The sequence below is a fragment of the Chiroxiphia lanceolata genome, chromosome 11 (genome assembly GCF_009829145.1).
Source record: "Chiroxiphia lanceolata isolate bChiLan1 chromosome 11, bChiLan1.pri, whole genome shotgun sequence".
Classification (NCBI taxonomy): domain Eukaryota; kingdom Metazoa; phylum Chordata; class Aves; order Passeriformes; family Pipridae; genus Chiroxiphia; species Chiroxiphia lanceolata.
In genome coordinates, this window is record NC_045647.1 from 17,257,474 (window position 1) to 17,270,781 (window position 13,308).

At 41.7% G+C, this 13,308-nt stretch overlaps 1 protein-coding gene across 10 annotated transcripts in view; it reads left to right on the forward strand.

Moving 5' to 3' along the window:
* The window catches only part of DOCK3 (dedicator of cytokinesis 3), a 192,389-nt gene that overhangs the window by 136,889 nt on the left and 42,192 nt on the right, over nt 1–13,308 (forward strand). For 9 of the 10 annotated variants that reach the window (XM_032699096.1, XM_032699100.1, XM_032699097.1 and 6 more), the window contains exons 23-31: nt 1–171; nt 3,617–3,809; nt 4,319–4,446; nt 5,411–5,557; nt 7,583–7,681; nt 9,837–9,931; nt 11,815–11,890; nt 12,587–12,687; nt 12,948–13,006. In XM_032699096.1, the coding sequence (XP_032554987.1) occupies nt 1–171; nt 3,617–3,809; nt 4,319–4,446; nt 5,411–5,557; nt 7,583–7,681; nt 9,837–9,931; nt 11,815–11,890; nt 12,587–12,687; nt 12,948–13,006 (1,069 nt within the window). The remainder of the gene's footprint in view (nt 172–3,616; nt 3,810–4,318; nt 4,447–5,410; nt 5,558–7,582; nt 7,682–9,836; nt 9,932–11,814; nt 11,891–12,586; nt 12,688–12,947; nt 13,007–13,308) is intronic. The other variant, XM_032699099.1, reaches the window with a different exon arrangement.

Below are 13,308 nucleotides of genomic sequence, written 5' to 3' on the forward strand. Positions count from 1 at the left end.
GCCTTGGAATATCTTTTCAAGTTCATTGTCCAATCTCGGATCCTTTACTCCAGAGCTACTTGTGGAATGGAGGAGGAACAGTTCCGCTCCAGCATCCAGGAGCTTTTCCAGTCCATCAGATTTGTGCTCAGCTTGGACAGCAGGAGCTCTGAGACTCTCATCTTCACACAGGTTTGCTATTTTTTACACTTCCACTGGCAAACCAAGAGGCAGCTGTTTTCTGCACGGGTGTAGTAGTTGTGGGCACATGGGGATTAAATGCAGATTAATAGAGTTTTCCCCTCCAGCAAGCTGATGATTCTGGAAAACAACACAGCCAGTTGAAGGTGTTAGGCAGTAGCTTTGCACAGGTGAGCTGGACTGTGGGCTCTCAAGGGGAAGGTGACTTGTCACATGAGAACACAGTTTTTTCTCTTCACAAAAGTAAACTGCATTTTTAAATCTCATTCACGTGTCTGACTGTTGGCCTCAAGAATTTTTAAATCCTTAATTATAGTAGTTCAAATCAATACTTACAGTCATAGCAGCATCACAGTAGAGAGGTTCAATTGACGTACCCACAGTCAGGTAAACTTAATTCCTGCATACCCTAAAATTATGGTCAGAATCATGTGCAGCCTGACCACAAGCATGTTGTGATACTCACATGTCATACATCACTTTGAATATGGCCCAGGGGACTTCACAGAGACTTCACGTGAGCTTAAGCTACTCCTCAGAGTGAGTGAGGATGGTGCTAAGTTTTGATTCCTATTTTAAAGATCACTGTAGTAAGTACATTACATACTTCTGCATTTGAAAGTTCTAAACAGTAATGTCAAATGTGCTGCATGTGCCTCTGCTCAGATGTCAGAAGGGACCACCTAGAGTTCCCTGTAACATGAAGGTGGTTTGTCCTCACTAATACAGAATTACAGATGTTTTGAATGCCTGCTGTGGTTTGCCAAAGCAGCAACTGCTGTGAATGGTGCAGCCAGGCAGTGACTTCACTGGTTAGGGAAGCTGCCAGTGCTGTGATCTCTTTCTTAAGGAGCTGCTCTGAAAGCTTTCGAGAACAGCTGCTCTAATCTTTTATTTAATCACCCATTAGTGGGTATGGTAAATGAGCCAGGAACATGAGAAATCAGTGCACAGAATTTTGCAGACAAAGTGATGGTGAATAGAAACAGCATCTTATGATTGTTTTCCAGTTGTGTCGGTCACAAATACAGAGGGAGACTCACTTTGAGGATGGGGGTATTCTCCCTTTTTCTCTTTGTTTCTCTTTATTTATTTTTCCCTCCTTTCTCTCACTATGGTACTTCTTACTTTGGACTTTTGTAATTTATAAAGCCTGTCCTTGTTTAATCTTTGAAAAGTTTACTTTTTGTTTCCCCCTTGCCACCGTGTTGCCCCTCGATCCCACTTGCCCCATAGGCCTCCCAGCCTGGAGGGCAGGCGAGCGGAGCCGGGACTTGTGCCCCACAAAAATGTGGGGGCACGTCAAGGCCGTCATTTAACTGTGTAAGTAACGACCCCACAGCTGCACAAGTGTTTTGTCATGGATGTTCCCAATTAATCTCTCTTCCCTACCCCAAACCCTCTTTTTTTCCTGCATATAAATTGGAATTTCACGTTTAAGTGGCTGGTACTTTGAAACTAGGAGATGTGGAGTATTTCAGTATTAATGGAACAGTTTATGGCATCCACACATTGAAAAGACAGTACTGAGGGTGTACACAAGATTCTGTAAGTCAAATTGTTCAGGAGAGCCAAGGATTTGTTTATATTTGATTATTAGTTCTGGAAATCTGGACAACTGTTAAATACCTATAGAAATGCTCGAGGCCCTGGTAAACATAATTTCCCCCACACTTGTGCTCGTCTCCAGGATATTTGAGAGATCTCAGTGTAATTCTTTCCAGCAATGAGAGTAAAACTGATTCCCTTCCTTCCAGGCAATTAGTTTGACATGAGTAATGTTCCAGCCTATTTTAGGGTGTTGCACAAAAATGGGCCCTTCAAGGAACTGATGAAATGATGAAACCTCAAGAGGGCTCAGAGCTTCCTGAAGAGATCCCATACATACCCTCAGATTGCTGCTGGATATACAGAAATCATTCTGCTTTACAAATAATAGCTAGAAAGTTGAGGAAAACTTCTGTAAGGGGGCCAGTATTGTAATTTCACTTGTATTATCCCAAAGATAAAGATCTGTGACTGTTTCAGCCTTCCAAGAGTACCATGAGCTGTTGAGATGACTCAGACTTGTTGATTTTGGTAGTACATTGTATGTATGTAGCAACAAATAGGTGACAACAGCCGGGAGGCTTTGTGGGGGTTTGTGTAATCTGAGAGGATGGTAACAAAATGAGGTGTTGAAAGAGGTAAACTTACATTCAGAATAATTTAATGAGCTCTACAGTGTTAGTTGTAAAAATAACTTAGATTTTGCTCAAACACTATTAAATAGATTTTGTTGTTGTTTGAAGGAAAAGATACTTGGAACACAGACTCGGCAAAGGACGAGGCTGGGTATTATATGGATTAGGGGAGGCATGTCAGTATGAGGGAGGTAGAGAAATGTTTATGCAATGGGAAAACAAGTCTGTGAGGAAAAGGAAATACTGAGAATACTGAAGTGGTGAGACTCTGGAAAGGCAAAGCTGGACAGAGATCTGCACAAATTCCGGTACATCTGAACTTCTGCAGAAACTCAGTGTGGTTTGTGTGGAGAACTTTGGGCAGGAGAGGTGGAAATGGCACAAAGGGAAGAGTGGAAGTGGGGCCAGTTCAAGAAAGCAACCATGTAGGAATTTAAGTAGTTATAATGAGGAAGCAGGTATGGACCTTGGCTAGGATACAGAGGAAGAAAGAGAAGAATTATAAAACATTAGAGGTGTGTGGCAGTTTTCTGGTAGGACATCATGTCTGTGCAGCTTCAGCGCAGGGCAGTGCTTGGAATTTTCCACTCTTGTGAAGAAATTAATTGAAAAATGGGAAATAGGAGATGAAGAGGTTTTAGTTGCTGTTGTGCTGGTACTGTTTGCACTTGAGGAAGCACTTCCAAGGATAACTCCAGCTTACTGGAAATATCTGTTACTGCAGGAATCACATGTGCACTCGCATGATGTGATGCCTCCTTCACGTGAAATCACACCCCACCCCCTGTTGCAGAAATCCTGATGTCACATGGCAGTGCTGCTGTGGTTAAGGGTCTGCCGGCATGTTCTTCAGGATATTTTCTGAAGAGTTTTAACTGTCTTGGGTAGTTGCTTAGTACAAAAAATTTGTGTGGAACTCTAATCAGAAGCGAGTGTTGTATTTATTGAAAAAAGTAACTCACCAGAAATGGACTATTTTTGTCCTCTGATACCTCAGTTTTTTCCTGTGTTTTAAACTGTGTCCTGAAGTGCAGCCTTTGAAGCTGTACCTGTGTGCTCCACTTACTGTGAGAGTATTGCAGCAGCACTTGATGTTTATATACTACGTGTGGTTGGTTCACGGCGAACTTTAGGAATCACAAAAACACGACCAGCAGCCATAGCAGCCCTTCTGGCAGACCCTTAATTCAGTTTTGCTGCTGCTCCCATCTCACCGCCCCGGCTGCAGTGACAGAGTTCCCGTCCCTCCCCAGGCCGCTCTGCTGAACTCCTTCCCCGCCATCTTTGACGAGCTGCTGCAGATGTTCACGGTGCAGGAGGTGGCCGAGTTCGTGCGGGGCACCCTGGGCAGCATGCCCAGCACTGTGCACATCGGGCAGTCCATGGACGTGGTGAAGCTCCAGTCCATCGCCCGCACCGTCGACAGCCGCCTCTTCTCCTTCTCAGGTGAGGCACCGGCACCCAGGGCCAGTCCTGCTGCTGACCCAGAGCACAAACACATCATGTTATTTGGCCAGATCTCACTTGATGCTTTGCATTGCTCTGCTACTGTTGCCATGGATAGGAAGAAAACCTCCTTTCCTTCTTATGCCTAAAGAAACAGGGGGATAGTCATGTGAGAAACCCACCACGTTCCTTTAAAGTATCATTAATCTTCACAGTATAACTTCAGTATTTCTTCGGCTCAGCCTTCCAGTAATTCTTTTAAGAACTGAATGAAAAACAGTTGAAGATTGTGAGTTTATTTCACACATAAAAGTGTGAATGAAAGAAGTAATGAAGGTAATAGTGGGAGATAAAAAGCACCGTTGGGTTTATCTTCCCTCAAGTTAGTGCACTCAAATTATTCTTCTCAGTGAGAATGGTAACAACACAGAATCTTGTTTAAACCATCTATTGTAATTGTTTATTGATTTTTTTTTTCCTTAAATTTGAAATTATTTTCCTTCTTTCAGAGTCCCGGCGCATCCTGCTACCTGTAGTTCTTCACCACATTCACCTTCATCTACGACAGCAGAAGGAGCTACTTATCTGCTCTGGGATCCTCAGTAGTATCTTCTCCATAATCAAGACCAGTTCTTTGGTAAATCTGCTGCTTGATTTTAGGGTTTTTTTTAATTCCACCACCGATTTAGTAAAATGAAGACTGAGAGATTTTTATAGGTTTATACAGGTTTTTCGAAGAAACTTCTAAAAACAAAATTCTGCTAACTGTCAGCAGGAGAACATCTGAAATGAGGGTCTGGATCTGTGTATGTGACTCAGAGCATTCTGATTACACAGGGTTCTTGCTCTTAGGAGGGGAAAAACGCACACGCATTCACCAGGTTTGACACAGTTTAATTTTCTTCATCCAAGCCCAGAACTTAGATGTCAGTGGAATTTAAAAGCTCTACACAGCTCGAGGACTTGTAGTTCTGCAAGAGACAGTAACTAGCACTTTGTGATTCACATTAAGAGAATACTCTGAAATTATCCAATCAATGAAATCCCACTTAGTTCTGGAAATTGCTGCTGAGTTTAAACACCCAGCTTTGATGGTCATAATACTCTGATCTCAAATGGTAACCAGATCATTTAAAGCAATGCTCACAAAGAAGGGCTGGGGAAGCTTCCCCAGCTGACTCTAAAGTAGGAAGCTCATGGTGCTAAATATAATTCCATGTGTATTTCCAATTACAAGTCATGATTCTATGTGAAAGGAATGAGATGGAAGGTATCATGGAAATCAGCTAAAATAATACTGCCATGAAATAAAGGTTCCTGAACATAATTTAATCCCATTGTGGTTCTAGACCTTTGATTATAGATTTACCTTTATGACTGTGACCATGAATGTTTCCATCAGAGAGTGTTGAGGTAACACACACACACGCTGGCAGAACAACAGGATCTGGTACCAGTGAGGAATTTGATTGCGCTTTGAGCCTCTGTTATGGAGCTCTCTATCCAGACAAGGTTGTGGTATAGCTGACTCAGCAGAATTGTCTTTGCAGGTTCCATTCTCCCCAGTTTCTAACTGTCTGTTTGCTCACCACTTGCTGTAGGAGGGAGATGTCGTGGAGGAGGTTGAGATGATGGTGGAGAGCCTCCTGGACGTGCTTTTACAAACTCTGCTCACAATCATGAGTAAATCGCAGTCTCAGGAGGCGGTAAGAGGGCAGCGCTGCCCGCAGTGCACAGCAGAAATCACTGTTAGTAACTAACAATCAGTTTCTATTTCCTGCTTCTCTAACCTTTGGTTCAGTCCCTCACCACCACTGGCACCTCATCATCATCTCTGCTGCATGAACACCCAGGGCTTTGGCTCTTTCCCTTAATAAGCCACAAACCCGTTCCTTCCTCCATGCACTGCAGGAAGCAGTGGAGCTCAGGAAGCTTTTGTGGCTTTCCAGGTTATTTTCTTGTTTGTCTTTGCAGCTCGGATTGAGAGTTATTAATTAAAACTTGAGGCCTTGGGGAGCTGCCTCAAGCTTCACCCCTAAGTAGATGTCACCAAGGGCTAGATGAGCATGAGGCCGTGATTCCCAAGACTGAGAATGTGATAATGCTCAGTGATTGTCCCTTTGCTAAAACACTCTGGAGAGCTTCTGTCCAGGGTCCCAGAGTATTTATTTATTATACTTTTTCCAAAGAAATTAAGAGATCCTAAGTCAAGTGAGCTGTTGAGCTTAGTGGGGAAAGAGGGAGTGTCCAGGCTGTGTCCAGGCTACCAGCATAAGCCACAGGGAAGAAATTTTTCTTTGCTGTGCGATGGAAGAGAAGAAGAGGAATAGAATTTTGCCATTCAGCTTTCTTCTTTTCTGGATTTGTGCCCTTTCCTATTCTAGCCTATTTCGGTCTATTTTTGCTTGTCGGAATCTCTAATGCAGCTTTTGCACAATGTGGGATGTTGAGCTGCTGTTCAGAACATCCTTTTTTTAGACTTGCTTTTTTGTCAAGTGGCTGAAGCCTCAGCGGTGCTGCTGGGGGCAGATGTGCACTAAGGTACCCTTCTCACACAGGGCTGTATCTTCCCTTGTTAGCTCAGATGATGAGATGTTCTTTGATACAGGACAAGAAAGGGGCTGGCTTGCAAATGTCCAGTAACCTCTCAGATTCCCTTTACTCCTGCCATTTGACTTACTGCTGTTTACCACATGCCACCTCATAGAGAAAAGCACACCTTTCTTCCTAATGAAGTTCAGCCCTATAAAGTTTATTGGAACAACCTTTGTCGAAACTTCTGGGTAGATGCTTGAGTCAATTAGAAGAAAAAAAAAAAAAGAATGGGTAGTCCCAAGTCTAAACTCCCCTCGTATTTGTTCCTGAATTTATACATCACAGCACAGTGATATGTGGATTCTTACTAGATACTGCTCAGAATGTAGTCTGTATATTTTACAAATTAGTTACTCATTGTTGCAGAAAAAAACAGTGTTGTGCAAGGGACTGGCAGTCAAAACACCCAGTACTGATGTTCTTGGCACTGCCTTGCTTGTTCTCTTGGACAGATTGCTTAACTTCTCTGTGCTTTGCTTTCAGATTTGTAAAATGGGGGAGCTCCTCTTTGGAAAACACTTTGGGATGCTGTGGTAACTGGTTAGGGGGCATCTGCTTTGCAGGGCAGAAATGTAATTGTAGCTCATGTGGGCTTATCCACACTGTACTCAGGGTATCTGACTGTAATCCTGTCAGTACTGCAGCTATGACAGCACAGATCTTGGTGAACACTAATAAGCCATATATTTACAAGATTCCAGACACCTTCTGTAGCCCAGCATGATCCCAAGCTGTCACTGCTACACTGGTCTGAGTGTCTGAGCCAATTAGTCCCAATAATTCCTGGTATGTCGGCATGAGCTGCAGTCACACCTCTGATAGACACTGGTTATTAAGTGCTTGAAAAAGGTGATTGTCAAAACCTGCATGCTTGGAGGGTGATTTGTTCACGTCTGTATTAATAATACAAAATTATTTTTTATAAGACTGCAGCATTGGTTAAAAAACCTTTAAAACTGGCATCTGTGGAGGAGCCTCTGAGAGGTGTATTCCTGTGTATTAACAGTAATTGAGGAACTGTTAACCTGCAGTACTTTTAATCTCTGCATGACAGCTTTCCCCTCATAGGCATTGGGGCCATTTCAGACCCCTCCCTTTATACCTTCCCCCGGGTTAAGTTTTTTATTTATGAAATTTCAAGATTGTCTGAATCAAAGAGTTTCTCATTTGGTCAACAGGGAGAATATGTCTCCTGCCTTTTATCTTTGCTTCGTCAGATGTCAGACACTCACTTCCAACACTTACTGGACAACTTCCAAAGCAAGGATGAACTGAAGGTACACCAGGATATGATGTTTGTAGGGCGATTCCCTCAGAATGGGAGAGCAGAGGGGAATCTCTCCAGCATCACTTGCTCTGCTAATCATTCCCATCCACTGGCACTCTGTTCAGGGATCTTCCTTTCACTTTTGTAATCAGAGGTGTTGTGTTGCAAAAAACATTTAAGACCACAGGGCACCGAATTAGCTTTATAACAGCAAATAAAGTCCCCAGATAGATGTTGTTCGACATAAAGGATATCGTAATTGTACCATATAAAACACACTCAGAGGAGCAGGGCTTTTTTTAATCCTGTGAATGTGAAGTCAGTTGTTGTAAAGCATTTTACTAGATGTTCAGTATGCATTGGAGCTTTCTTGCAAAGAGCATTGATTTTATGCCAAAAGAGAATTTCAAGCCTTTTGGGGGATACAAATGTCTCTAGCAGATGAAATCTTTTTTGGGAAAGCAGTAACCTTACCACTCCACTTGCTGCACCCTTCTTTGTGAACATTAACTTAAATTAGGGCTCTCCAGGAACAGCAGGGGTTGGGGAGGGGTGCAAACCTCGCTGGTGGCTTTTTGCCTCTGACATTTTGAAATGGCACATCTCACAAAAGCAGAAACTTTTTACCTCAGCTTCCGTTGGGAGGAGGAGTATCTCCAATGACAACCTGTTTAAAAGACAGAATAATCTTATAAATAAAGACAAGCTTTTATGTAAAATGCTTTTGGTTAGCATGGCACTCACTAAAATATACACAACAAGAACAATGTGATGTGGCAGGAACTTCTGTTGCCTTAAGAAATGAAATGGAGAAACAGTGAGGAGTCCTTTCTGAATAGGCTTTCAGCTTCTAAATGTGTGTGTATAGAGAGAGGCTGAATAAATCAGGGAGATGAATTTGGGATGATAAAATTCTTACCTTTAGGTCACAGGAATGAGTGTGTCTGAGGTTGATAGTTGTCCGAGATTACTGCCTTACTGGTAACTTTCAAATGGTTCACAGGAAAATGATTTGGTAAATTAATTCCTATTACATTTTAATATTTATTTTAAAAGCTATCTAAACTATAGTTCTTATGTCAGACCCATGAAAAAGGTCATTGAACTGAAATTTGTCTTTATGCCCATAAGAACAAACACTGTTGCATCTCTGATAATCTGAGGGTCTGTTCCAGGAGAGGAACAAAGGCTGAAGATTTTATATCCAAATGTTTTTTCAGCTCTCAGTTGACCTAATAAAATATATTGCTATTTTTTCCCCCTTCAAATATTGCTATAATAATATTTTCAGTATTTTTTTCTGACATGGAAAGGCATTATGTTCACTTATCACTGTTACACAAAGGGCAAAATAAGGCCAAAAGTCAAGGACTTTCTAATGCTTTACTCCGTGCTCAGTTACACCAGGATATTAATCACACACTCCCCGTTAAGGCATAATGGTAGGATGGTTTTGAAGAAACCCTGTGCTGTTGCTTTCTGTGCCATCTTGGTTTTATGTGGAAATAAAACAATAAAATCATAATTTGCAAAAACTTGGCATGTTTAATCCTCAGTGTTGTTCTGTACAGACATAGAGGTGCAGGTAGTCAAAAACCAGAAATGTCTTCAGGTTTGGGGACTTTTTTGGAAAGCAGATATTCACCTGGATGTGTTTAAGAGCTCTTTGCTGCTGCATGTTGCCAGAAATGGGGTTTTCAGTTACTATTTTAAAAAGAGTGTGTAGGAGTTTTATTGGGCTTGGGTGTGTGGTTTGTTCTCGATTTGTGACGTAAGTGCAAAGAGATTTGGACAGATGAATTAATTAAATGAATGCATAAATAAGTGATCATGAGTCCGGTATATTTGAAAATAGCTGCAAATTGACACTGGAACTCTCTGTGATAATGTGAGAAGTCATATACAATTATGCACATAGGAAGATTTTCATCTTACTGTAGAAGTTAAGATTTAAAAGAAGTTGCAACTCGTTCAGTACGTATTAGGTGCAAACAAAAGGAACAGAGCCATATCCAAAAATATGTTGCTTCCATTTTCCAGCTGAATGGCCTTGCAACACAAAGCTCAAGTGGAGCACACTTAGTTGAATTGTCTTTCTTGTAGTCAAGAAAACAGATTAATCTGCAGCTGCTGGGGATGTTTATTTTTTTTTCCCTGTGTGACAGGAGTTCCTCCTGAAGATTTTCTGTGTGTTTCGGAACCTGATGAAGATGAGTGTCTTTCCTCGAGACTGGATGGTGATGAGGTTGCTCACCAGCAAGTAAGTAGAGAAGCAGGTGCAAAGTGTTGACATTCTGTTATCAGAATTCAGGCCGTTAAAACCTGTGATGCTGGGACCAAGACAGGAATTCTATAGTGCTCATCCTCATTCTGCTGTTATTTTAACACTCTGGACCAAACCTCTGTGTTTGTCCTGTTTGTTAAATGTCTCTGTTGGAACAGACATGACACTGAAATCCACTAGGAAGGTTTATTGAAGAGGAGAGAAGAAACCACCAGCTTGCACTTTTACAGCTCCTTTTATACATTTCTTAGGCCCAGGTATTCTTTACAGATAGGTTAATTTCAAACACAGCAGCACAGTCTCATGGCTGATAGGTTGGCTCTGTCAGTTTTACTTTCCCACAGTCTCTCTGCACATCTGTTCTGTTATCTTTTATGTTTACATCTTGCTCAGTCACTTTATCCAAAACAAGTTCTTGTTTCTCACAGACAGCTTTCCTCCTGGTGTTTTTCCCTTTGTTCAGGGTCCATCGATGTGTTGTCAGGGCTAATGCCTTCATTCTCAATCATATTCTCATTCCATGTTAGGGTCTCGGTCCAGCCGAAATTCCCCACTGTTAAACTCTGCCAGTGTTCACAGACATCAAAGAGTTGGAAATTCAAAGCCAAAGATGAGGGACCTGCCCTGAGAGTGAGCTCCCCACACCAAGGGCTGCTAACAGGCCTCTCCCTCCCCTGCTCAGGGAATCATTGCATTGAACATCTGTGCCTTCCCATAAACATCACCCCTGAACCGACCTGGAGGGAGGACTCAGGTATTTTGGAAAGGGAGGAGCAGACCCCAGCGATGGCACCACATTACACACAGAGATACTTCTCAATGCAGTTGTTATCTACCATTTTAATGCTTTGTTTTGTCTCAGTTTGCTTGTGATGGGTTAAGCTCTGTGCTGTTGGGATTGGCACATTGCTCAACACAGGGTGGCTGGAATTATTTAGTAGTCTCCTTAGCTAAACTGGCTGTGGAATTACCACTGACTGAAAGACAACCAGAGGGTTCCCATTACAAGGAAACACCATGGAAGTGTGTTCCTAAGGGCTGCCTGCTCAGCTGAGCTGATTGCTCTGAGTCCACCCCGCTAATGAGAAGTGAAAGAAGTGCATTGCAGTATTTCAAGCGTAAAGACTCAGTGAAGTTCTGTAGGAAAAGAAAAGCCCACGTGAGAGAGCAGCTCCCTCAGATGCTGCAGGTTATCCCTTCCTTTTGGTGTTAGTTTGCCACAAACCTTTACACTCACAGGTATATTTAGAAGTGTTACTGGAGTATTGCTTGCATGTGAATCAGATGTGCTCGCTTTTTTGATACTATTGCTGCCTTATCTACATGGTATTTATTAATTTCTGAATTTATCACGTGCCTTGATTGCCTTTCACTAAGGTGCATTTAGCCACCAACAAAAAAAACCCCACAGGATCAAAAACTGGCAAAATACAAATATCTTGAGTTGAATGTGAGGCCAGACAAAGGACCATTGTATAGCAAAGAACAAAGGTAGCTCAAACTTTTTGAGTTGCTCTTCTCTGGGGAAAAAAATTAATCTTTCTGCATAAAATAAGAAGAAAAGGAGTGTCTTCTTCCATTTCATTGGAGGTCACAGGGCCCAGCTATGCAAAATAGACAGGATTTTAAATGCTGCTGTGTGAATTTCAAAAGTTACAATTATGGTGAAGGTTCTTAATTTTGTATGTTCATTAAAGCACAGAAAGAAAGGTGATTTCTGTGCAAATCTTACAGTGATTACACAAAGAATGCTCATCTCTGTACCTAAAGTTAAACCAGCACCACCAACCACTGTAAAATGTTGTACTCCAGATTCAAATGTTCTCTTTTTGTTTTCTTCTCTTTGTTTTTCCCTGCAGTATCATAGTTACAACAGTTCAGTACCTGTCTTCTGCGCTGCATAAGAATTTCACAGAAACAGACTTCGATTTTAAAGTAAGAATTGATTCTCACAAAACGTTCTGACATCGTTTTAAACCAGCAGCAATAAAGGAGCAAGAGCTGTTCTCTGCATTAGCTGATTATATTTGCAACATTTATCTGGGTGTCTGTGAGGAAGATGACCTGATAAAGGATGGGGTGGGAATCTGCTGTGGAATGCAGGGGAAGTAGAACAGATACAGCGTGAGGTGAAATCAGGGAAGTTGAGCCCTTTGTAAAGGAAACAACTGTCTCGGTGGGCAGTGGAGCTAATGGAATGTGCTGGCTTCCAGATTGATGGCTGATGGAATGTAAACTCAGGCAATGCTCTTCCTGAAGTTGGAGTATTAATGGTCTTCCTCTCCCAAAGGTCTCTCATTCTGGCTGCTGACATAAAATGAGAAGGAACATGGGATCTTAGGCAGTGTTGTCCCTGTGTCTGATGTAGTTGAAGATGGGCAGCAAGTTCAGTGTTAGTAGGGCAAAGCTGCCAGAATGTCCCTGGGGACATGTGCACACAGGAGGGCTCAAGTTTTTTAAGTTCTTAGTAGGTTTTAAATAATCCATTGATATCCTTAAGAGTTTAGTATCTCCATTGTAAGATACATAGTGATTAAGTTTTGATTACAAAAAGGATCATATGTCTTTCTACACTTGTTTAAAGCTTAGTCCTTGGACTGTGATGTTACAAAATTCTTTCCCTTGTCACAGGTCTGGAACTCTTATTTCAGCCTGGCAGTTTTGTTTATAAACCAACCAAGTCTCCAACTAGAGAGTGCCACACCTGCCAAGAGGAAGAAGATTCTGGATAAGTAAGGACATGTTTTGTTGGGTCCCCACCTCAAGAAAGAGACTTCTTTTTCTGGCATTATTATGGTACTTAGGAGTGGAAGTGCCTGGGCAATAAATTAGTAGATCTCCTAATACAGTGTTCAGTCAAGTTGTTTGGTATTTTTATGTTGACATAGATGTGAACTGAATTTTTTTTTTAACAATTGGATTATTTTTTTGTTCACATCACTGCCTTGCCAGTTTTTGTTCCATGGGCAGTTGTGTCTCTCTTCTCTTTCAGATATGGTGATATGAGAGTGATGATGGCATATGAGCTCTTCAGCATGTGGCAGAACCTGGGTATGTCTCTCCCTCCTCTGACCTGACAACCAAAACCAAAGAAGCCCCCATTCCCCCATTTCTGTTGGATTTTTTTTTTTTTTTAACTTTTTGTAGCATTACAGAACACTTTGTTTCTCTGAAGGGGTGTAAAACCAGGAAGGACTTCTCCCACCAAAACTGTTCAGCACTGTCCCTCATACTTTTTTTATTTGAAATAATACATTCTTAGGAATTTGAATGCTTTCTTCTCAGATGTGACAGTGGCAGGGAATTTTTCACAGCTGTAACCAACTTTATAATTTTTCAGATGATTCAGAATT